The following is a 24,164-nucleotide window of genomic DNA, read 5'->3' as shown; positions in this document are numbered from 1 at the left end:
TGGGTGGCCTCTATTTTTGACAACTACTCGGACTCCAACGAAGAGTACTCGTCACTTAATACTACACCTTCAAGCCCGAGCCAAGGAGGACTCGGAGATGAGGGAGCCACCGCCCGTCGGGTGGCCCCCGCTCTTGAAAACCACTCGCAACCTGATGGCTACCCCAAATTATTTTTGGGCAACCATCTGGGTTTAACCATACCATCTATGCCACAAGGCTGTTTCATGTACTGGAAGGGCTTAGAGCCCTCCGAACTACTTGACTACGAGTCCCGCCTTGTGGCCTTCATGCAGGAACTGCCATTCTAGGAGGGCAAACCTCTCTCTCCCATTGCGGAAGAGGGAGACAGTAGCACAGAGCTACTCGAGTACAGCCATACGGTTAACAACTCGTCGGATCATCAAGTGTACATGGCCTCCCTTCGCGATGCGGATGACGACGAGCTGGGTCTCGAGTTCGAGGACAAGCAACTCATGGATGTCTCTGCCGATGAGCCCACAGCTGATGCCCTCCAGGATGAGAATGAGGAGCACCGAAGGATCCAGTGGGTGAAGAACACTAAACGTGCCCAGCGCAGGAGGAACGCGGAAAATCGTGCTCGCAATCTAATGTACCAAAGGAACCACAACAACGCTTTTGCAGCAGCCGCGGATCGGAAGTATTGTACACCGATTGGCGCCATCGTAGAAGCAGCTCTACTAGCTCGACAACTACCACCCAACCCTCAGATACAAAGGCTGCAGTATCTAACCCAGCGCGCGCTCGTGCAACTCGATGGGCAAAATCCAGTGTCTTCCACTCGGAATCTGCCCTCAAGGTCTGATCGCCATGGCGAAACTACGCTGATCAGTCGCACCCCGGGAGGAGGCCCCGGGAACCAAAGGAACGACAGTCGCTAGGGCAACAAGGGCCACCCATCCGCGCGTGTCAACGATGAACAAGAAGTACAACAATATACTCACCAACCTCGCAACCAGCGTGGTGCAAGGCCTCAAGGCCAAGCTCCACTCGAGGCCAGCCTTCCCGATGCTCCCACGATTGACCTCAGGCAAAAGATCAATGACGGCCGTGACGCACGTCGTGTTATCAAAGCAAGGAGAAGGGATCGTACCGATAGGCACCACGATGACGACGACAACGACCGCTTCCCCGCCTTCACCTCCAACATCACCGAGAAATCCTATCCTAAGGAATTCAAACCAGTCGAAATCCCCAAGTACGATGGCAAGCAGGACCCGCACCAGTGGATTCGATGCTACTCCGTTGCCATCGAGGTTTCAGGGGGATCCAACTCCACCAAAGCTCTCTACTTCCCGGTAGCTTTGGAGTCCGCGCTCATCACTTGTCTTGAAAGCCTCAAGCCAAACTCCATCAACTTCTAGGAGGACCTCAAGCGGGCCTTCATCAACAACTTCCAAGGATCCATGATCAAAGTGGGCTCTCGCCACAATCTTTCCTAGGTGAAGCAAGAGATGAACTAGACCCTGAAGTCCTACACCTGGTGTTTCTTCAAGATGCGCGCCACCATCGCCAATATCACTGACGAGGACGTCATCCGCTGCTTCCAGAACGGCTTCTTCTTGAAGCACACATACCACAACTTCCGACGCAATCGCCCGTCTACTGCCATGGAGCTACGTGACATGATGGCACGATGGGCTGACCAGGAGGATGAGGAGAACGACCGCTTCCCCAAGCACAACAGCGATAAGTAGGGCAACAGCAACGGCCACTTCGACAAGGGCCAGTGGAACCACTCGAGGAACCCCCAAACCCCCAAACTCGCAAATGAGACCAAGAAGTCATGGCTATTGAGCGCAATCCGCGTGGCCAGAAGTTGGGGAACAATGACACACAATTTGAGAAAGTCTTGCACAAACAATGCGCGATGCACCCGAAGTCAGGTCACACATTCTTCGAGTGCGTCAGCCTCCACAAGTCAGTCAATACCCCACCCGTTCCCCAAGCAGGAAAGTGACAGGACAAGGAGGACGATGAGGAGGGTGACAAGTCGGGGGCTCAGGACTTCCAGGATCTGAAGAACGTCGGATTTCCCTCCAAGCGCGCGTAGAAGTTGACCCTGCGTGAAATCCTCTCTGTAGAGCCAGCCACGCAAAAGCCTCTGAGATATAGCGAGATCCTAATCTCCTTCTCTAGGGATGATCAATGGACCAACTTCTCCGAGCCGAGAAAATTCCCTCTTGTCCAAGATCCTGTCGTGGCGGGCTCACAGCTAACCCGGTTACTCATCGATGGCGGGAGTGGCCTCAACCTGCTTTTCGCAAGTATTCTGAACAAGATGGGCCTGGACATGTGACATCCAGGTAATAAGAGATATAAACACTAAACTCTAGTGTGAAATAGGCATGTTTGATATGGGTAGTACAAAGGGCTAGGGGTGTATTTGTAATTTCTATACAATATAGGCCTTTAAGTGTAAGATGGGTGGATTGGAAGGTAGCCTTGAAACTTAGGAGAAATATAACATTAGGTGTTAAATTTATGTTATCATAAGGAAAATAAGCCTTTAAGTAAGAGTAGGGGCCTATTTGTAAATAAACACAAGCCATAGGGTCTTTTATGCAAAATAACTGTGGAATAAAAGTAACTTTCATGTTTACCTGAGGGCCTACTTGTAAAATTACTAGTCATCATGACATTTCATGAATATTTGCAAATATATCAAAAATTTGATCAAAACCTCTTTTGGTAAGGACAGGGGTAATTTAAATTCTACCTTGCTCAAAATTCAACATGTAATGTTGCAAACTTTGAGTTTTCGAATTTGAGTCCTAAAGCAAGTTTGTAGATCTTGAAAAACTCTAAAACTTTCATTTTGGACTTTTCCTCATTTGATCTTTAGATCAGTGAGAATTCTTAGTTTACTGAGAGACCCCTGAGCTTTCTAAGTTTTCCAAACCAGTCCTTGGACTTTTTCCCCTCTTCTTCTACCTCTGAACACCCTCTGCTCCTCTGCTTCCCGCTCTGCCGCCGGCGCAGAACCTCCCCCCTGGCCACTGCCCTGCCCTCGTCGTCGTTCAGCTCCTGCCTGCCCTCTCCCCACGCGTCACCCTACCCCTGGCCGCCGCCGTAGCCCCTCCCCGCTGTCCTCTTCTGTGCGCGCCACGGCTGTCCCGAACGCCCGTCGGCCGCCACCTCATCGCCACCATGGAGAACCCCCGGGCAAGCCCTGGAACTTCTATCTCTTGCGCGCACTAACACCGCGAGGGTCTATACATCTTTTTCCCTAATTTCCTTGGCATTTCCTAAATGCCCAACCCACATCCCGCAGTCGCCTCTCCCTCCCAACTCCGGCCGCACTCGGCATCGCCGTGGGCAGCCACCACCAAGCACTCCTCGCCCCATCGACCCCCGTAGGAACTTCCCCGTGCCCTACTAATGCTCGCCAACCCCTCGGTGCTCCCCAATTTTGGTCGGAACTTGGTTACCGACGAAGCACCGCCGCCGCCGCCTCGGCCTCGCCGTGGAACCTCCTCTCCCGGCCTCCCCTAACCCCAATTGACCCCGTCTCGAGCTTACTTACACCACCAGGAAGCTTTTCGACCCTTCCACCGTCACCCAAGAGCACAGGAGCACCGTCCTCCACATTGCTCCCCCACCGCAGGCCGACGGTCTTAGTCGCGCCACTGCTACAAGCTTCCCCACACGATTTCCAAGTGCCTCCAGGTGCGCAAGAGTTCACGGTTACTTCAGAACGAACCTTTGGTATTCCAAGCGTGTGAGTTAGGTTTATCCTTGCAAGGTTGAATTCAATTCAGAATCGTCCGCTTCTCACGAAGATTGGGACTGCTTGATCCCTTTACCACATAGAGTAACAAGAGCAACCTTGTCATTGTCAAAGATGATGTTTGGCTAAAATTTCTACCATGCTTGCTTAGTTATAGGTGCTTACCTAGAATGGATAATCAACTAGAATCTAGAAGCTAAAAGTTAAAATTAAGGATTCACTCTTAGTTGCTTTCAGCTAAAAACTAAATCCAAAACCAGAGCAAGCCTTCATAATGTCTAGCTACATGGTTAAGTATACCATAACCGGGTAAGCCTTGCTGAGTATTAGAATACTCAGTCTTGCCTTGTAACTTTGTTCAGGTAATCCTTCTGATGACTCAGCTCTGCCTGTACCATGGCCCTACCCTCTGCCTGATGGTTGGTTCGTGGAGTGGGACCCGTCCCCGGCCAACGCAGACCCCTCCGAGTGATGTCATGCAAGGGCGAGCATGACATATGCACTGACGACGTGTACAATGCCGTACCTTAAACTCCATTGCATGACTTAAAACTTATGGTTGTTTTGTAATAAATTCCCTTAGTTGGGAAAATTTATGTCACTTTTAAACACTCCTGTAATATATCTGCCTGTGATGTAAAATGTGATGGCATTTGTATCTCTGGACTCGCCTTCGTGCGGGGTACCTTGTTTGATCCTGCATTCGGTGGTTTATCGGGACGTTACCCGACAGACCCAAGGATTATACCGTTTGAAGCACGTTGAAGCCCTCAAGAGTGGACTCGCGTACTTGAGACGGTGTAATTCAGGTTGGTTCTGCCACAGGACATGTGCAAGATGCTCACCCCTAGCAGAGCTCCGTTCTATGGTATCATCTCGGGAAACGCGGCTACACCACTCAGCCCAGTCATCCTGCCAGTTACCTTTGGGATGAAGGATAACTACCTCACCGAGTACATCAAGTTTGAGGATAACTTTTGCAGATGGCCGTGCCCCACTACGTCTACCTGCTACTCAAGATGCCAGGCAAGATAGGCGTACTCACGCTCCGTGGTGACCTGAAGAAGTCGTACAACTACGACTAGGAGACGATCGAGTACACCACAACATCACACGTGCCAGAGCCATCTGCAAAGTACTCACGGCCGCATAGAAGCTCACCGACTCAGAGATGGAGATCTCCAGCCAGCGGCCTAGCCCGTCGAGGGTTAAACCCAACCCCAGCAACATTGGCATCAAGGCCATCCAGCTGCATGAAGGCGACCCATCCAAGACTGTTTTGGTCGGAGGCGGCTTGAGTGACAAATAGGAAAGCGCGTTCGTCAACTTCCTTAGGGCTAACCGAGACATATTCGCGTGGAAGCCAGTGGATATTCCAGGGGTGCCCAAGGAGTTAATTGAGAATTGCCTAAAAGTTGACCCTAAAGCCACTCCGAAGAAGCAATGACTATGACGCTTCCCCCCACCCCGACAAGAGGGAGGCTATCAAGAAGGAGCTAGCAAAACTACTCACGGCTGGTTTTATTAAAGAAGTGTACCACCCCAAGCGGTTAGCTAACCATGTACTAGTTTTGAAAAAGAATAATAATGAATGGAGGATGTATGTAGATTATACTGATCTCAACAAACACTGCCTAAAGGATCCTTTTGCGCTCCCACGCATTGACCAGGTCATCAACTCTACGGCTGGTTGTGTCTTGCTCTTCTTCCTCGACTGCTACTCGGGTTACCACCAGATAGCTCTCAAGGAAGAAGATCAGATCAAAATGGCGTTCATCACCCTTTTTGGAGCATATGCATACACAACAATGACATTCGGGTTGAAGAATGCAGGAGCCACCTATCAACAGGCCATCCAACTATGCCTTGTGGACCAGCTACATCACAACATTGAAGCTTACATGGATGAGATGGTCAACAAGCCCAGATCCCATGACGAGTTCATCCCTGATCTTGAGGAAACATTCAACAGCTTGTGGAAGTTTTGATGGAAGCTTAACCCAATGAAGTGCGTCCTCGGCGTGCCATAAGGAAAACTACTTAGTTTCATCGTTAGTCACCGAGGAATTGAAGCAAACCCCGGAAGATCACCACCATCACAGCTATGGATGCTCCACGGACAATTAAGGATGTCCAGAAACTCACAAGCAGCATAGCAGCCTTGAATAGATTCATCTCCCGACTTGGAGCGGGGACTACCTTTCTTCAAATTGCTCAAGCGACACGACAAGTTCCAGTGGACTGAGGAGGCAAAGCAAGCGCTACAAGATCTTAAGCACCATTTGCAGTCGCACCCCATCCTGACGGCTCCCTAACTGGGCAAGAACCTGCTACTCTACATCACCACGACTACTCACATCATTAGTACGGCAATCATGGTGGAATGCCAGGAGGAAGGCCACGCCTTTGGGGTGCAGCGACCAGTCTACTTCATCAGTAAAGTTCTTTCTGAATCCAAGGTTCGTTACCCGATAATTCAGAAACTACTTTATGGTATACTCATCACCTCCAGGAAGCTTCACCATTATTTCGTCGCATACAACATCTTTGTGGTCACCGACTTCCCATTGGCGAATTGGCAAAGATCCTCCACAATTGGGACGCACCGGGCGCATCTCCAAGTGGGCAGTGGAGCTGGGGGCCCTCACCCTCGACTTCAAGCCTTGGACGGCCATCAAGTTGCAGGCACTAGTTGATTTCATGGTGGAATGGTGAGAAAACCAAGTGGAAGCCCAGCCAACCAGCTAGAGCATTGGGCCATATACTTTGATGGCTCACTCAAGCTTGGTGGCGGTGGCACGGGAGTACTTTTCATCAGTCCAAGATGAGAACAACTCAAGTACGTGTTCCAAATACTATTTGAGGTCTCTAACAACAAAGTCGAGTATGAAGCACTATTGCACGGGCTACGCCTAGCAGTCTCTCTGGCATCAAGCGACTACTCGTTTCAGTGACTCCCTACTTGTGGTCCAACAAGTCAACAAGGAGTGGTACATCAATAAGGACACCATGGACGCGTATGTCACGGAGATACGCAAGCTCAGAACAAGTTCTCAGGGTTGGAAATCCACCATGTGATTCGTGGCAACAACGTGGGCGCGGATATGCTCTCCAAACTGGGTTTTGATCGAGCTTATATCCCACCGGGAGTTTCCGTTCACGAGTTGCAAGATCATTGCATTAATTGGAACATGGAGAACCACCCAGGAAAACAGTGCAACCACAATACTACATGGCTCTAGTCTTGTCTAATTAATTAGAAACTTTAGCTTGTAATGGTCTTACCGAAAGGGCAAGAGAGGAGTGCGTTGATAGGGTATAGCTCGGTCCTCTTGGAGGCTTTGTTTATGTTCCATGGCTAAGGTACCGCCTCATTAGGAAGGGTTATGACCACTGCGGCCTGAAACCTTAGCAGACCATTGCAAGCTAGTGAATTTTTGTAAAGGCCTGCCACTCTCCTTGGAAGTGTTTAAGGGCCTTGCAAACCCGGGCATCAAGGGAAACACGAGTTGTGTGTAAAGTGTACAACCTCTGCAGAGTAAAAATTGAAATATCAGCCTGTTGTCGATCAAAACCCACCAGCGAGCAGCGACAGGCAACACGAGGAGCCGGGAGGCTTCCGGGACTTCTGGTGGGCCCCGGTCTTGGTGAAGTGCTAGGCGTGCCACCTGACCTATACCTGATCAGGAAGGTGTGGAAATCCTTGTCAGCTATTTTCCTGCATGCACAGCCATATCAAACATTAGTCCGAGCCGTGATCGGCTCTTACAACGACTCCTGAAATCAGCTAAAGAAGCTGATGGAGTCACTGTACTAGGTCGGACCCAACTTTGTGCTAGGTTGAACCTTCGGGTACTTCTCAGAATCGGCTAAGAGAAGCCGATTGCCATGTTAATCAGATCGGATCTATTAATACTTAAACATTTTGTACGAATCCGATACGAAAGATAAAAACATGCTCTGTAATTACCAAGCTAATCCAATCTGCGACGGTAAAGGTTTTCACCGTATAACCGGAACATCCTACGCGTGGTTAAGCCTAATAAACATGAAAGATAGCAACATGCTAACCCAAAAGGAGGCCTAAAACAAACTAACAAGTTGATTCCCAGAACAATCCCTCGTTAGATTACATAATGCACCAACATGCAGCCGGAACATTCAACCCGTTTGAAGGGCCTAATCATACAGATATTAAACCAATTCTTGCGATACAAGAACTACCATAACAGATTAGATCTACTAAGCAAGAACAGAGCAAGGTGCTGCCCTTGCATCTAGAATCACGTACAAGGACAGCTAAACGATTACAAACAGCAAGCTAAGCATGAATGTACTAAATAAAACCAATGCAGCATCATAATCGTTTAAGATAACTAGTGTTACTCACCATCAAAAACGCTTCAGTACGAGAAACACAAAGATAAATAGATAAACGCAACGCTGCCCCGATCATGCGGAACATGATCGGAGCAGCATGTCGATTACCTGGAGAAAGCCCTCCGGAGACTTGATCTTTTCTAACTAACCCTAGCTGATTACGATACAATCTCTAACTTACTATATTTAAACTATCCTTAGATACACGGCCATCCTGGCCCTTAACATGTTCGCACAGGAGCCGATTTGCAGACTGTTACCATGCTTTCCTTTATCCCATGATGCTCTCAGCCCATCCTTTGGCCCAGTCAAATTATGGTGATAACACATGCCCCCCTAGTTTTGAAAATGATAATTCCAAAACCATCGCTTCTTCGACTTCTCAGACTTGTGCACACACATACCGCTCCCAATGCCATTGGACACGGCCCTTCGACTTCCAAGGCCTGTACACGCGCACTGCCTTCCAATACCATCGGACGCGACCCTTCGACTTCTCCCTTGGGAATCGCGATAACGCCGATTTGCCTTCCATCTCTGCCTTTATAAACTGTCATTGGCAGATTTATTTCTATCCGTCTTCTCTCCCCGTGCATTAGCCGCACCAGCACACTCTGCATCCCCCTAACAATGGCTTCCTCTTCCTCTGTCTCCTCCAATTCCCCTTTGTCTTCTTCCATAATCTCCGTCACTTCTCCTGACTCCAAAATCTCCAGGGAGGCGATGCCGGAGTTCGATCCAATAGCTTCGTATGAAGCTCTCGCTCCTCTGCATTGGGAAGCAGAGGAGTGGGACTTCAGCACTTGGTCAAAGGACGATGAGCCCCTGACCGACGATGAGGACCTCCAGATTCTCCTTCATGGGGATCTGGACGAAGGCGACGATGAAGATTCCTGGGATGATGATTTCTTCTCTTTCTCAGAAGAAGATGCCAAGGACACTTCCACCGATGACGACTCAGCAGCAAGAGGGTTCCTGCGCAGTGGATCGTCAACTTCAGAAGGCGACGGGGACGCCAGCGACGACACCAGCGATGATGATGGCAACAGCAGCAGCACTGGCGGCGGCGATGGCAGCAGCGACGATGACACCAGCGCGTCCCCCCCCGTACAAGTGCCCCAAGACCTTAGGGACTCACTGGTGGTAGTTCGTAGGGTCTTCCGCCGTTGTGCGCATAGCCGGTAGATCGGCTTCTTTTGTAATAATTTCTTATAAATGAACCCTTTTATTTCAGCGAGCCAGTGTCTAAAAATCTAATCTTCTAAAGTCCGATGGCATCGCATCGGCCTCTCTCCTTGGATTGCCCAATCCAATTTCAAACTTTTCTTTTATTCCGGATCGAAAAAATCCCAAGAACTCAAGTACCCTTCAAATGATCTCGCCAATAACAAGAGTACTCCGCAGTCGACTTCTTTGCTTGTTGTTGAATCCTGATCCCCAATCAGGTTGAAAAATATGAGTACCAAGAAAACCCCGTGAAGAAGCCGAACCTGTTCTTTGAAGATCAAGAAATTCATGCAACCATCCTCTCTGCTTTTATCGAAACCCAGGATTTGCAAGGCCCGATTACTGCCTCTAAAGTTGATGGCTTAACATCGGCTGTTCAACCTTCAGCTCTGTGCATGGACCGACACTGCTTTTTCTTTACAGATCTGACTTTCTCATCTCATTCCACCTTACAGTCTGATGCATTGCACCGTCCTGCAAAGTACCCGATAGATAATGTCCTGCAGCCTAGTATACCACGGGGTACCCGATCAGATCAACTCGATGTACCGCAAAGTACTCGATTATATCTTGCAGCCCAATGTGTCATGTCGGCCTTCCTCGCAAATACCCTGGTTGTATTGGTCCATAGCCTGATGCCTTACATCGGCTTCATTACTCATCTTCCCACATGCTCGGGAAATATTTCTTAAGATGCTGACCATTGACAGCCACCGGAAATTTAACTCCATCCAATTCTTCAAGCATGTATGCATTCCCTGGCAGAGCTTGATCAACTCTATAAGGCCCGTGCCAATTCGGAGACCATTTACCATACGCCGCATCCTTAGTCCCCAATGGTAGCACCGCTTCCCATACTAAATCTCCAACTTAGAATTCCTTTGGTTTAACCTTCCTGTTGTACGTGTGGGCTACCTTGGCCTTATTTTCCTTGATCTTTTCCAGCGACCAAAGCCTGAGTTCTGTAATGTCTTCCACATTGTCGCTCATTAGTGCGGCATATTCTTCAGCAGTCAAATCATTCTAAAATTCTATTCGTCTTTGATGTTATCCCATGCTAATGTATCCAGAGCGATGGCTTGCTTTGAGCACTCTAATTTCTTCAAAGTAACGGCGCCGGAGGCACGACCCGGCCAATTAAGGCCAGGAGCGCATCGCCGGCAGAAGGGTCAAGTAGGTCGGTGCTCGCCCGTCACGCGGACCGGCCAACCCAGCCCAAAGTCCAACTACGAGCTTTTTAACTGCAACAACTTAAATATATGCTATTGGAGCTGGAATTACCATGGCTGCTGGCACCAGACTTGCCCTCCAATGGATCCTCGTTAAGGTATTTAGATTGTACTCATTCCAATTACCAGACACTAATGCGCCCGGTATTGTTATTTATTGTCACTACCTCCCCGTGTCAGGATTGGGTAATTTGCGCGCCTGCTGCCTTCCTTGGATGTGGTAACCGTTTCTCAGGCTCCCTCTCCGGAATCGAACCCTAATTCTCCGTCACCCGTCACCACCATGGTAGGCCCCTATCCTACCATCAAAAGTTTTGTTTCTAGTGGATGGGAAGGATCGGCTACAGATTCCAGAGTGCTAAGGTCAGCTATGAGCAAGGGCTTCCAGGTACCTCCAGAAAAATTCTATCTGGTTGATGGAAAGTATGCAAATACTACATCTTTCCTTGCTCCATACCGAGGAGTTCGGTACCATTTGAAAGAATTTGGGGCTGGACATCGAAGACCACAGAACCCAAAGGAGCTTTTCAACCACCGCCACACACTACTTAGGAACCATGTGGAGAGGGCTTTGGGGGTGCTTAAGAAGCGCTTCCCCGTACTCAAAGTTGCCACATTCCACAAGTTGGAAAATCAAGTAAAGATACCTATAGCTGCTGCCATCTTTCACAATCTAATCCGATTACTTCATGGAGATGAAGAATGGTTAGATCATCAGCCGGATAATATCGATCCATCAAACTTTGTTGCTCTACCAAATGGTGATCAAATAAGTGACCCAGGAACTACACAAGGCAATGCTTTAAGAGATACCATCGCCCAAGAAATGTGGGCTCGGCACCAGCAACATTTAAATTAGTCTTTGAATAGGTTATAATAAGTTAATAGTCTTGTATCATGTAAATTAGTCTTTTATGGTTATAATAATTTAATAAGCTTGTATCATGAATAAGTTGTTGAATAAGCTTTTTCATTACAAAGCTATGGTTGGAAAAGGCTCCCCAAGGTTCAATATGAGCAGTTCACCAAAGGTGTGTAGGTACATGCCTACAACAAATGCTAGTAAAAAGAAGCCTTCTCCTAAATGCAGTGGGGCAAAAAAGAGTGGAGGTTCTCCAAAAGGTATGGTGTTTAATATTTTTTCATGCTTTCTTGTAAGTTTTCTATTATTGATGCTATGAAATTTCTATTATTGATGCCTGACCATTGTTTTATGTAGTGAAACAAAGAGCGGATTGGAATCCAGCCCTAGAGAGGTCCCTTGTTGACATTCTCCATGAGTATAAAGATAGTGGCTATAGAGGTGACAATGGATGGAACTCTGAAGGGTGGAACAAGATGGTCAAGGAGTTCCATCTGAGGAACAAGTATGTTTCCTACACAGAGGCTCAGATTCAAGAGAAAGAAGGTCAGTTGAAGAGAGACTACAAGATGCTCAAAGCGGCAATTCAACAGAGCGGGTCGAGCTGGAACGAGAAAAGGAATATGATTGAAGGACCACCAGCTATGTGGACAAATCTCATGGTGGTGAGTTGATTTCTTGGAGTTGAATTGTTTTATCAATGTAGATAACCTCATAGTGATGACCTCGTATTTGATCAATATTTTTTTAATTGTGCAGACATTCCCTAAAATTAAGAAGTTTAACAACAACAAGGCAACCTTTCCACTCTTTGATGCTTTGGGAGAGCTTTATGATGGTAAGTTTTCTGCCATAATAGATGCCTTGTAACCTACTTGTTGTGATGACCTCATATTTCGTTGTTATTGTGTAGGGCACTTGGCTGAAGGGATTTACATTGTCACTTCTCTTGAGACACCGCAAGAGAAAGAACCCCCTGAGCAACTTCAGGATGCTGAAGATGAGCCACAAGGCTTTGATGACAATGTGGTTTATGAGGTAAATGATGAAGGTGGTGATGGCACTGAAAAAAATGAAGAGGGGCTTCAAGGAATGGCTGATACTCTGTCACGAGATGAAAAAAAATGATGCTCCAGCTATTGAAAGAAGTGGACAACAAAGACTTGCTGCATCAAGAAACAAACAAGAAAAGGAACTAAAGAGGCCTAGGAAGAATGAAAACATAGTAGGCATGATGGGGGCGTACCTAGAAATGAGGACCAAGCAAGCAGAAGCTGAAGCTGCAGATTGTGCAAAAGAAATGGAGGAAAGAGAAAGGGAGATAAGAGAAAGGGAGGCAAGAGAAAAGGATGCTGCTCAAGCTTTTGATTTCTTGATCAAAAGGTGCATCTCAGTTCTGAACACAATGGAAGTGACGAAAGAAGAAAAGGCAAAAGCATATGCAATCTTCATCAAGAGCAAAGAAAATAGAGAGGCTTTCTTATGTGCTTGTGAAGTAGATCAAGAATCGGCCTTGATTTGGCTTAGAAGTGAGATGGCTTAGCAGGTATGTATGATATTGCAGCCCATTGGTTAGACACTAACTTATCCAGTCATATTGTGGTTCTCTAATCTGAAAATGCTCCTTTCTATCAACTCTTTTTTACTTGTAGATCCCTCCCGCACCGGTTCGAGTTGGAGAAGGTGAAGCTCCCCCTTCTTGGGATCCATCTAAGTAGTCATAAATTGATTTCACTGCATATTTATTGAGGTTGATCTAAGAGCAAGTTTGTTATAAGTTCACTACTTCACCTGTTGCTTTACTTGATTTCACTGCATATTCATTGAGGTTGGACACATTTGCTCTACACTATTATACCATCTGATGAGTCATTTGTACATTAATATATTTTGCATGGTTTTTATTTGTTCATGCAGGTTAAGGAAGGCGATGATATGCTGCATAAAGTAGCTACAATGGTTTTGCACATTTGATGAAGTGCACGTAGCCAGTAGACTAGACTTTTGTCACCTTGTGATGGCTGGGCATGATTTGGTTGTAGCTCTTTTTGAAACCCAAATTAGCTAGTTAACTGCAATGTCTCAGCTTTGCTTGGTTGAATTTGGCGGCCGTAGTATGGAATGCATTGCCTGAACTTACCAAGGAAACAAGGTTTGAAGGAGCAAAATCATTTATCTCGGAAATGAAATGCTTCCCTATTAAATTTGGCTGATGCATGCTCATGTGAATTTTGAACGGATGAAGGATCCGTGAGGAAGCCAATTTTTTTGATTGATGGCTTGTTTGTCTCTTGTTAAATTGACTGAAATGTATGGTAGGTAGATTAGATTTAGGAACAGCTGAAGAAAAAAAGTGGCCAGGAACCATTCCCGCCGAACGGTAGAAAATACACACTAGAAACCATTCCGGGCCGGAATCAATCCTTGACCAGGTTTGAGTGCCAACCTAGGATCCACTCAATCCCGGCGTGGAAGGAAACCAGTCCTGGCTATGAAACTGGGCTGCCGAACGAGGCCTAAATTTGTTTGTTATGAACTTGTTAAGTTATTTCCCAGTCAGGTATCAGGTTGTCTAAACTCTATAATGCTTGAGACGTGAACTTGTATGTCAGTCTCAGCTTGTGTACTGCTGTGGTACGGTTCACTGGTTCAGTATCTATCTATTTCTCATATTCTCACTGTGTGATGATGGTGTTTTATCTGTTCGGGTAGTTCAGGGAACCGAACAGACCAAACCGAAAATTTCGATCTATTAGGGTTCGGTTCCTTTGAATTTTTTAGATTCTTTGATTCTCATTTTCTAGAACCTGAAATATTCAGAACCCGGATAGACCGAACCGAACTACCCTAATAGACCGAATGCCCAGCCCTAGTGGGAGGCGCGACGAGGAGGACGGGGATGGAGATGTGGTTCCGCATCAGTTGTTGGGCTCGCCCGCTGTGGATGATGTGGGGCCCACGTCCTCGAGCGCCCTCATTCTGCATCCACATCGGGAGGCCGCTGGAGTCGGTCTTAGGGTGTATATGTCCCCATAGATCATATACCGGCCTATTCAGGCCTTGTTTAGTTTCATCAAAATTCCACTATTCATCATCTACTTTCTACTATTCACACTATTCATTCCTCTCAGAAAACACGTTTCCCAATGCACTATTCATTCAACTACTTTCCACCCACTCCCAATCTAAACACACCCTTAGGGTCCGTTTGGTTGGGGAGCCAAGTTGAATGGAACGGTTCCATTCCAATTTCTGAGGATGGAGCCGTTCCATTCTACGTTTGGTAAGGAGAATGGAGCCGTTCCATTTTTTGTTTGGTTAGAGAGTGCGCTAGAGTAGAACCGTTCCATTCTGTGTTTGGTTGGAGAGTCAGGTGAGTGAGGTTACCTCCTCCTTTATTGGGGTGAGGTTACCACCATGACATAATATGCAATATAAACTGAGTTTCAACATGACATAATATGCAATATAATTAACTGAGTTTCAACGTGACATAATATGCAATATAGTTAACTAAGTTTCAACATAACATAATAAATCATGACATACATGAGTTCAAATCAACCGAAATAACACATACATGAGTTCAAATCAACCGAAATAACACATACATGAGTTCAAATCAACCGAAATAACTAAACTAACAAACATAAGGGCAGCAGCCGCCATGACACTAACCATGACCCATAAGCTAGAAGTTCTCAGTCACGAAACTCGAAAACCACGATAGCTTCCAATCGGACGGTAGATTCACAAAAGCATGGGCATCATTGGGATGCCTAACCAAGTATTGATAGTATCGAGTCTTGTGGTGAAGCTCAAAACCTGGGAGACTCTCCACGGCTTCGAACAAACCATCTGGTAAAGCATTGCTTGCTTGCGCTATTGCCTTTACTAGCGTTTGGGTGCCACACTGAAATGCTTCAACCAAGCAATCAGTCTTTTTCCCGGTATCATCAATAGTCTTGGCTCTCTTAGCTGGTCTAGCTGATGAAGATATATCATCATTGACAACACTTTTATCAATACTATGGTTCAGCCCATCATTTTCTGCAGTGGCATCACCCCCATGGCTCACACCACACTTCTATCAGTCCCAATTGGGTCATTGGAGCTCTTTGCATACTGACCGGTAGCGACTCTATTGCCAAAGATTTTAGCTAGAAAACCATATTATGGAAGAGTCTTGTTCAAATATTCATCATCAGCTTTATTTTTTGGATCCTAACAGCGAATGCAACACTAATTAAGTACGATATCCAGCATATAGTGATATCAAATAGAAAAGGCAAGTGAAATTCGTACCGCCATATGTCCTTTGTAGTGGTGATGATCTAGAGAGACAATGAATTCATCTTCATCCCAAAGAGCAGCACTCAAATTCTTAAGATAGTTGATCCTAGCGTACTTCTTTTTCCATGTCTTCAAGTGATTACTAACTTGATCATCTGTTCTTGTGAGTTTAAAATGATCGTTGAGAGCCTTAGCACAAGCGTTGAGATGAACTTTCTTAAAGCCGGTAGAGGTCTTAGTGCCATCAGCTACAATATTACTAAGAAAGGTGAGCACAAATGTGGACTGAGTTGGAGTCCATTGACACAGTCCACTAGCAGCTTTTGCACCGCTTGCCTCCGTGTCCATCCCCTACATTATAAATCATGACATCAAATACATTAAATTCAGGTAGTTTGCCAAAGCACATGTCCATATTGCATCAAGTTTGCCAAAGTACATGTCCATATTTCAACGTCTTACAAGTGTACATGTGCATACGAATAAAAGATACATGTTCATATGAATAAAAGATACATGTGCACTCAAATAAAAGATTCATGTTGTACATGTCCATACAAGTGAAGGCACATTAAAAGAAATACATAACTATCATATATTGTTTGCATGATAGTCTTCCCACAGGGCATTGGCAAGTTCCTGCCTGAAGTTAACCATAAAGGCATGCTCTGATGCTTGTCCATGAGAAGATGTATGATGATTAATGGTAGGCAATTCCTCACTCGCATCAATGATAAAGTCATCACCTCCATCTTGTACAACCCAGTTGTGAATAATACAACAAGCAACCACAATTTCTACTTGTGTAGAGAAGGGAAAGAATGGTGTAGCATCATCAAGAATTTTAAATCTCCTCTTCAACGAACCAAATGCCCGCTCAACAGTGACTCTCAACGATGAGTGCCTATGATTGAATAATTCCTTCTCATTTTGCATAGGATTGTTGCCCCACTCGTTCAAGTGGTACCGAACACCATGAAAAGGGGGCAGAAATTCAGGTTTGGCTCCATATCCGGCATCAACTAGGTAGAACTTGCCTAGCATACAAGGGATATGTATATAAGCTATGCTAGGTATTAAATTTCATAACTAAAATAATGAGCTACACAAGTTTTATTTTACCTTGTGGAACACGAAGACCATTTTCCCTCTCTAAAGCATCCCGTAAGACTAGAGCGTCATGGGCTGTCCCCTCCCAACCGGCCAACACAAATGTGAATCGAAGATTAAAATCTACAGCTGCCATGACATTTTGAGTAGGATAACTCTTTCTACCATGAAAGGAAGCCTCCTTGTGTTTAGGAACAGAGGCCCGCACGTGTGTGCCATCTATTGCTCCAATACAATCCTATTATACAATTAGAATGGAAATAATATCAGAAATTACAATCTGAACTCCACCCTTAAAATGAAGGGGAGATAGGCCTCACACCTTAAAGTAAGGATCCCATCTTGGGTTTCCTGCAATTTTAGCTGGAGTTGATGTCGATGGTGGTGTAATGAAGTCGTTTCGTAGCTCTCCAATAGCGTGCATTACTTTGTTGAAATACCGACTAACAGTTTCACCGGACCTATCAAAATTGGTGCCAACTAACCTATTTCGAACACTGTGACCTACTGTGTTTAAAAACATTGCAACCTGCTGCTCAACACACAAATGTATGGTGTCTTGCAAAAGGCCCTGGTCCCTAAAAAGCTTACAAAATCGGAAAAAAGATGCTCTATTAAGTCTAAGCATATTTACACAAGTTACATCATTCTTCCATATCTTATTATTTAGATACTCAAGTAATCACACAAAGCATATATTCAGTAGACGTAACCTTCTACCTTCCGAGGCGTGTACGCTGCCTTCGTTCCTCCAGCCAAATTTCTCCTACGAGCTGCCAAAATCAGAGACAAAGATCACTGAGCTGCCAAAATCAGAGACAAATATCACTGAGAGATCAAGATCAACAAGAACAGGGCGAAGCCAGGCGGCGTCGTCGGGGGGGGGGGGGGGCGGGCTCCAGGGGCGTCGCGGGGAGGGGGGGCGCTCCAGGGGCGTCGCGGGGGGGGGGCACGGCGTGGGCGCGGGGGAGCTCCAGCCGCCGCGGGGGGGGGGGTGGCTCCAGGCCGCCGCACGGCGCGGGCGCGGGCGCAGATCCACCGCGAGGGTGGGGGTTGCTGTAGGCGGCAGATCCGCCGGGGGGGGGGGGGGGCGGCGCCGCGCGGCGGAGGGGAGGGAGAGCCCGGTCACTCACCTGCAGAGGGGAGAGGGGCGGGCGGTGATGGGCAGCGGGGCTCGAGTGCACGTGGAAGGCGATCGCTCGCGTCCGCTCATTTTTACCGAGCGGTCTCGTTCCGGATCTTGGGGGTATATTCCCCTGCGGGAGCGGCTCCGCTCCACCGTTCTTCAACCAAACGCACATAAAAATGGAACCGCTCCATTCCGTCTCTCCTTGTTCCACCAAGCAAACACACGCTTAACTAGTCGAGCACAGGGCACCCAACAGACTGAGTAGCTGTGACAGAGAGAGAGAGAGCGCTTCCCTTGGCTCCCGGGATTCCCTTGCCATGCCATTGCCATGTGATGCTCCTCCTTCCCCTGCATATTATTAGCAGCACCAGCAGCAGCAGCGCGTAGCGATTAAGAGAACCACCAGCAGCAGCAGGCCAGTTGCAGCTCGCCACCTTCCTCCCTGCTTCTTCTTCTTCTTCTTCTCCGGTTTCTTCTCGCCTTGACCAATCAAGAAGTGAGAGCAGAAGGATGGGGACGGGGTGGCGGAGGGCGCTGTGCACGTCCGTCCAGTGGGACGACGGCGGCGACGGCCACCGCGACGCCAAGAACAAGAAGCGCCGCCCGCAACACACGCCCACCGCTGGCGCCGGCGGGGGATTCTTCTCCGCCGGCGGGGGATTCTTCTCCGCCGTCAAGAGCGCCGCCACCGGGGGCGGCAGCAGCAGCAGCAGCAACCCCTCGACGCCGACCCTGCGCTGCCGGACCAAGCCCCTGCAGCAGCCGGCGGAGCCCGCGTCCGTGACGCCGCCCTCCGCGCCGGCGCCCATGGGGAAGCACCGGATGCCGCTGCTGCAGGCGCTGTCGGCGCCGGCATCGCGCAGATCCCCCTCCAGATTCGCGCTGCTCAAGGCCTCGCTCCTCCCGTCCAAGGTCAGCACCAACCAACATTTTTTCTTCTTCCGTTCAGTTAGTTCTTCTTCACTTGATCCAAGACTGCAAGTGGGTGAAAGAATCGATTCTTCTCTCCGCTCTGCGTTCAGCGCTCCAAGCAAAGAGATGACTTGGTAACTTAGGGCAGCAGCACACATGGAGGACCCTCTATAATACGGTGGACGACGTTTTCCAGGCGCTGGTTTGGGGCGATTTAGGGAGAGGGGAAACCACGAAAGATAGGCCGTAGGTCACGGGCACGGTCCCGTAGAGAGCGCACGGGCTCGACCAGATCCGCCGCCACCCCTTCTGCGTGTGGCCAGGCCGTCCGCCGCCGCCGCCCCTTCCGGCCGTCCGCCGCCGCCGCCCCTTCCGGCCGTCCGACCGCCCGGAGAAGAGGAGGCCGCCGCGGCCCCTGCGCTCGTTTGGCCTCCGCCTGTCTGCCGCTGCAAGGAAGAGATAAGGCCACAGGCTGCGACCCTTGCGCTCGTCTGGCGCCTGCCCTCCGCCCGTCCGCCGCCGCAAGGAGAGGCGGCTGCTGCCCCCCTGCGCTCGTCCGCCAGCCGCCACACCTCAAGTCCTCAAGCCGAAGCTCTCTTGCCGCTGAGCGTCCACCCTCCTCCGCCTGGAGCTTCAAATCACTGCGCCACTAGTACCCGCTCCTTTCTCACTCTATCACTGGATTCGCTGCTATTCTGCTAGTGCTAGTGCCTTCCTGCTTGCCTGCTAGTATGTATTGGCGTATTGCTGCTAGCCGGCCTCTGCTTCTGCTGGCCTGTTGTTGCTCATTGCTTGGTTATGGGCTATATATTCATTTGCTCCACCATTGTTTTGATTTTGCTGAAAGCCAGAGAGCAAATGGCAAGCAATAGTGCTTGCCGGTGCATCTGTAGCAGCAGCAGGAGCCTCTGCAGCCGGCTCTCAAAGTGATCGCTATGATCCATTAAAGGATTAAACTAGGATCGCTGATTCATTATGATTAGGCCCAAAGTGGTACGTGGACTTACCATTGGATGATGTGCCACATTTGATCTATGGATAAAAATCCTTTAACTTTTCAGGGCACGAGTGAGGATGTGTTCAGTTTTGAAGATGATTCAGTGGAGGAAGGGGAGGAACTTGAAAAGGTGTGTTGGGTGGTTGTACTTTTCTCTATGTGCATCTTTAATATCAGTTTATTCACATGAATCTTATGTACCCTAGCCCCTCATATAGCACCTTTATTAAATGAGTTTCTTGGATTTCGGCATGTGCTGTACCCTTTAAGAGAGCTTGCTTGTTCACTGTAGCCTAAGGCTGTGAAAAGGGTGGCTGAGAACGCCTTTAAGACACTACCCTGTGATAGGGAAGCAAAGATCACAATGCCATATGGGCAGAAACCAGGTACGTGCTGTTGTGCTGTATGCCTACTGAGTTTTTATCTAATATGCTTTATTTTTTTTCTGGCATCCCAATACCGTATTGTAATTTTGACCTATTACTAGGATTTGGGGATGGCAGTGGTGTACAATGTCGGTAAGGGTCAGCATGTAGGAAGTGCAATGGTGAGTATAGGAAGTCTAAAGCAATTTTCTCTCCTATCCATCTCACTTAGTTACTACAACACAGCAATGTCATGCTAGCAGATTTGCAAGGAATGACAAGCATGCACCAAAAAATGCACTGAACATATCTCACAACTTAGCATTCATAATGCAGAAACATTATCTTATGGCATAAAATAAGAAAGTTCACATAAATAGATTTCATCTTGTGGCCCTAAGGAGAGTTTTTGGTTCAGCCAGCAAGTTGGAGCAACATATATATCAGTATTTTGCAAGTAGAGATATATAGGATTCTTGTCTAGGTCATATGTCTTTCAAAATAAGGACTGGTAAGTATTTGATGCTTTCCTTTCATTTAGCCTAGCACTAGTATGCATACATTACACCATAAAAAGAAGCTGCGATACTAAAGTTTTACCATACTTTGCCAACTAGGTGAGTAGTACCTTCGTATAAGAAAGCTACCTTATATGAAGCCAAAAGGAAGGGAGCGAAAGGAATAAAAACTGGTCAACTTTTCTCCTCGCTCTGCAGCAAAGCAACGAAAAAGAGTTAATATAACTGGGAGAATATTTGGGAGAACAGGGTAGGGTATTAGTATCTTTTTGTAGGCACTCTTTAATTATATATACAATTATATATATTTCTTTGTTATGCTTAATTCAAGGTGCAACAAGGGGGAGAAAACATACATACTTTAGGCTGGCCAGACTTTATTGAGACGTTCATAGAGACGAGATTGAGAGGGAGAAAGGTGTCTTCTTCTCTTGTGCAGTTCTTTGCATTTTCTTTTTAATGCCTTCACTTTGCTTGAAACTCTCTCAGCTTCGTAACATCTTGGATCTTGAAAAGCAGCATTACTAATAATACTCCTCCTCTCACTCGCGGTTGGCAGTCTACCATTTTGAATATTAAAAGAGGAAAAGAGGTCAATAAGCGTATCCATGTCATGTCTAGACCAAGTGAAATTTGTGTCGATGGAAGATATTGTTAATGGCTCGTTGTCTTCCGACATTTGATAGGCCAATTGACGTGGCGACCTTATTGATGCCCTGGAGCTTTGACCTGTTGACTGCCGCCTTGTTGATATCCGTGTTGATGGTCCGGCGGTTGGTAATGATGGCGGCATGCGGCCCAGACGATGCTCACATTCAGCACATCCATTTGCAGCCGCTTCCTGCGCGCGCCTGTTGAAGCAGTAGATAAAGGAATGGATTAGAGAAAACTATTAGCGCTACGACAAAGAAAAATAAAAACAAAAAAAGACTATTGCGATTGCGATTAATATATACCCGGTCTTTTTGTCGTGCAAATGAGCCCGAAAATTTTGAACTACGTCGGAGAAATTGTGACTGCACAAAACACAGCGGACATCCATCCTCGCGGTCTCGGCAAGAGGCGGATGCGGCGGAGCGACGAGGGAGGAGTTGCAGCGGCGGTGAGTACCGACTCCGGTGGGGAAGCGTGCCGGCTCGCTTGGTGAGAATTCGTCGCTCCCAACAACGGTCCAGAGAACGTAATCGATAGGAGAAGCCGGATTCTCACCAAGCGAGCCGGCACGCTTTCCCCACCGGAGTCGATACTCGTCGCCGCTGCAACTCCTCCCTCGTCGCTCCGCCGCATCCGCCTCCTGCCGCGACCGCGAGGATGGATGTCCGCTGTGATTTGTGCAGTCGCAATTTCTCCGACGTAGTTCAAAATTTTCGGGCTCATTTGCGCGATAAAAAGATCGGGTATATACTAATCGCAATCGCAATAGTCTTTTTTTTATTTTTTGTTTTTTGGTTGTGTCATAGCGCTAATAGTTTCCTCTAATCCATTCCTTTATCTACTGCTTCAACAGGCGCGCGCAGGAAGCGGCTGCAAATGGATGTGCTGAATGTAAGCATCGTCCGGACCGCATGCTGCCATCATTACCAACCGCCGAACCATCAACACGGATATCAACAAGGCGGCAGTCAACAGGTCAAAGCTCCAGGGCATCAACAAGGTAGCCACGTCAATGGGTCTATCAAATATCGAAAGACAACGAGCTATTAACAATATCTTCCATCGACACAAATTTCACTTGGTCTAGACATGACATGAATACGCTTATTGACCTCTTTTCGTCTTTTAAGATTCAAAATGGTAGGCTGCCAACCGCGAGTGAGAGGAGGAGTATCATTAGTAATGCTACTTTTCAAGATTCAAGATGTTACGAAGCTGAGAGAGTTTCAAGCAAAGTGAAGGCATTAAAAAGAAAATGCAAAGAACTGCACAAGAGAAGAAGACGTCTTTCTCCCTCTCAATCTCGTCTCTATGAACGTGTGAACAAAGTCTGGCTAGCCTAAAGTATGTATCTTTTCTCCCCCTTGTTGCACCTTGAATTAACCATAACAAAGAAATATATATAATTGTATATATAATTAAAGAGTACCTACAAAAAGATACTAATACCCTACCCTGTTCTCCCAAATATTCTTCCAGTTATATTAACTCTTTTTCGTTGCTTGGCTGCAGAGCGAGGAGCAAAGTTGACGAGTTTTTATTCCTTTTGCTCCCTTCCTTTTGGCTTCATATAAGGTAGCTTTCTTATACGAAGGTACTACTCACCTAGTTGGCAAAGTATGGCAAAACTTTAGTATCGCAGCTTCCTTTTGTGGTGTAATATATGCATACTGGTGCTAGGCTAAATGAAAGGAAAGCATCAAATGCTTATCAGTTCTTGTTTTGAAAGACATATGACCTAGACAAGAATTCTATATATCTCTACTTGCTAAATGCTTATATATATGTTGCTCCAACTTGCTGGCTGAACCAAAACTCTCCTTAGGGCCACAAGATGAAATCTATTTATGTGAACTTTCTTGTTTTATGCCATAAGATAATGTTTCTGCATTATGAATGCTAAGTTGTGAGATATGTTCAGTGCATTTTTTGGTGCATGCTTGCCATTCCTTGCAAATCTGCTAGCATGACATTACTGTGTTGTAGTATCTGAGTGAGATGGATAGGAGAGAAAATTACTTTAGACTAATAGTTAAAATTCCCCTTTAGACTAATATTCTGAAACCAAACTTGCCAGAGCATGCTTTTCTTCAAACCAAGGTTAGAATTTGCATTTTCCCCTTTGAAGATGCCCCCGGATGTGTACATTATTTGTTAATCAGCAGCCTGTCTAAATGTACTGTAGGTTTTAGTGACTTACCCAAATGTAGCTGATGTTATTCTTGCTAATGGTATGTTCAGTCATTAGGATCGCCCTCATATTGCTCAGCTAGGTGAAAAGGCTGGCTTGTACTTACCAGGACAATTTTGGCTCATAGCCAAGTTTGAGAATCACTATTTGATTTACGATCGGATAGCAAGATGATGATTAGATTTTATATATGAAGCGTGCAGAGCTGGTACCGTCTGCTTCCCTTGGATGGATATTCGCATATAAACTCTTGTGCACATGCTACCTGATGTTCGAATACTCTGTGCAAACGCCGACGCCATAAACTGGCAGCAGATTAATAGACAAAAATACTTGTGAAAAGGAAATTCAAAGGCAAACTAGGATAATACCTGAGCGTTGCCACGGCCGCCGAAAACTTCATAAGATGCTAAAAGTTTTGTAAATCAATAAAAAATAAATAAAAACATATGTATTATGTCTATATGTAACGGTAAACTTTAACTTTTCTTGTGTAGTAAATGAAAACTAAATACGAAACTAAACGGAATGGTGCGCTTAATGTCCGT

The 24,164-nt window shown here is 46.8% G+C and overlaps 2 protein-coding genes across 17 annotated transcripts; one reads left to right on the top strand and one right to left on the bottom strand.

Moving 5' to 3' along the window:
• Window positions 1–16,331: 16,331 nt before the first annotated feature.
• Window positions 16,332–17,576, bottom strand: LOC112899444 (putative nuclease HARBI1). The gene is made up of 4 exons (XM_025967927.1): window positions 17,571–17,576; window positions 17,173–17,311; window positions 16,863–17,088; window positions 16,332–16,777 (listed from the first exon to the last, which is right to left on the bottom strand). Exons 2-4 carry the CDS (start codon window positions 17,272–17,274, stop codon window positions 16,332–16,334), a joined length of 774 nt encoding a protein of 257 aa, XP_025823712.1. The 5' UTR covers window positions 17,275–17,311; window positions 17,571–17,576.
• A 605-nt stretch (window positions 17,577–18,181) lies between these two features.
• LOC112901378 (E3 ubiquitin-protein ligase WAV3-like) lies at window positions 18,182–23,845 on the top strand. Of its 16 annotated transcripts, none has more exons than XM_025970276.1 (6): window positions 18,182–18,891; window positions 19,953–20,018; window positions 20,181–20,274; window positions 22,279–22,425; window positions 22,556–22,769; window positions 22,938–23,845. In XM_025970276.1, exons 1-5 carry the CDS (start codon window positions 18,490–18,492, stop codon window positions 22,567–22,569), a joined length of 723 nt encoding a protein of 240 aa, XP_025826061.1. In that variant the 5' UTR covers window positions 18,182–18,489; the 3' UTR covers window positions 22,570–22,769; window positions 22,938–23,845. The 16 variants fall into 16 exon arrangements, 14 of the variants coding, with proteins under 14 accessions (XP_025826061.1, XP_025826065.1, XP_025826068.1 ...); XM_025970280.1 differs by lacking the exons at window positions 22,279–22,425; window positions 22,556–22,769; window positions 22,938–23,845 and adding exons at window positions 21,103–21,189; window positions 21,291–21,363; window positions 21,458–21,827; XM_025970283.1 differs by lacking the exons at window positions 22,279–22,425; window positions 22,556–22,769; window positions 22,938–23,845 and adding exons at window positions 20,376–20,435; window positions 20,871–21,021; window positions 21,103–21,346.
• The last annotated feature ends 319 nt before the right edge of the window (window positions 23,846–24,164 follow it).

Source organism: Panicum hallii, chromosome 7, assembly GCF_002211085.1.
Source record: "Panicum hallii strain FIL2 chromosome 7, PHallii_v3.1, whole genome shotgun sequence".
NCBI classification, from domain to species: domain Eukaryota; kingdom Viridiplantae; phylum Streptophyta; class Magnoliopsida; order Poales; family Poaceae; genus Panicum; species Panicum hallii.
Note: the sequence above shows the minus strand (reverse complement) of the source record. Positions and strands in the feature narration are given on the sequence as shown.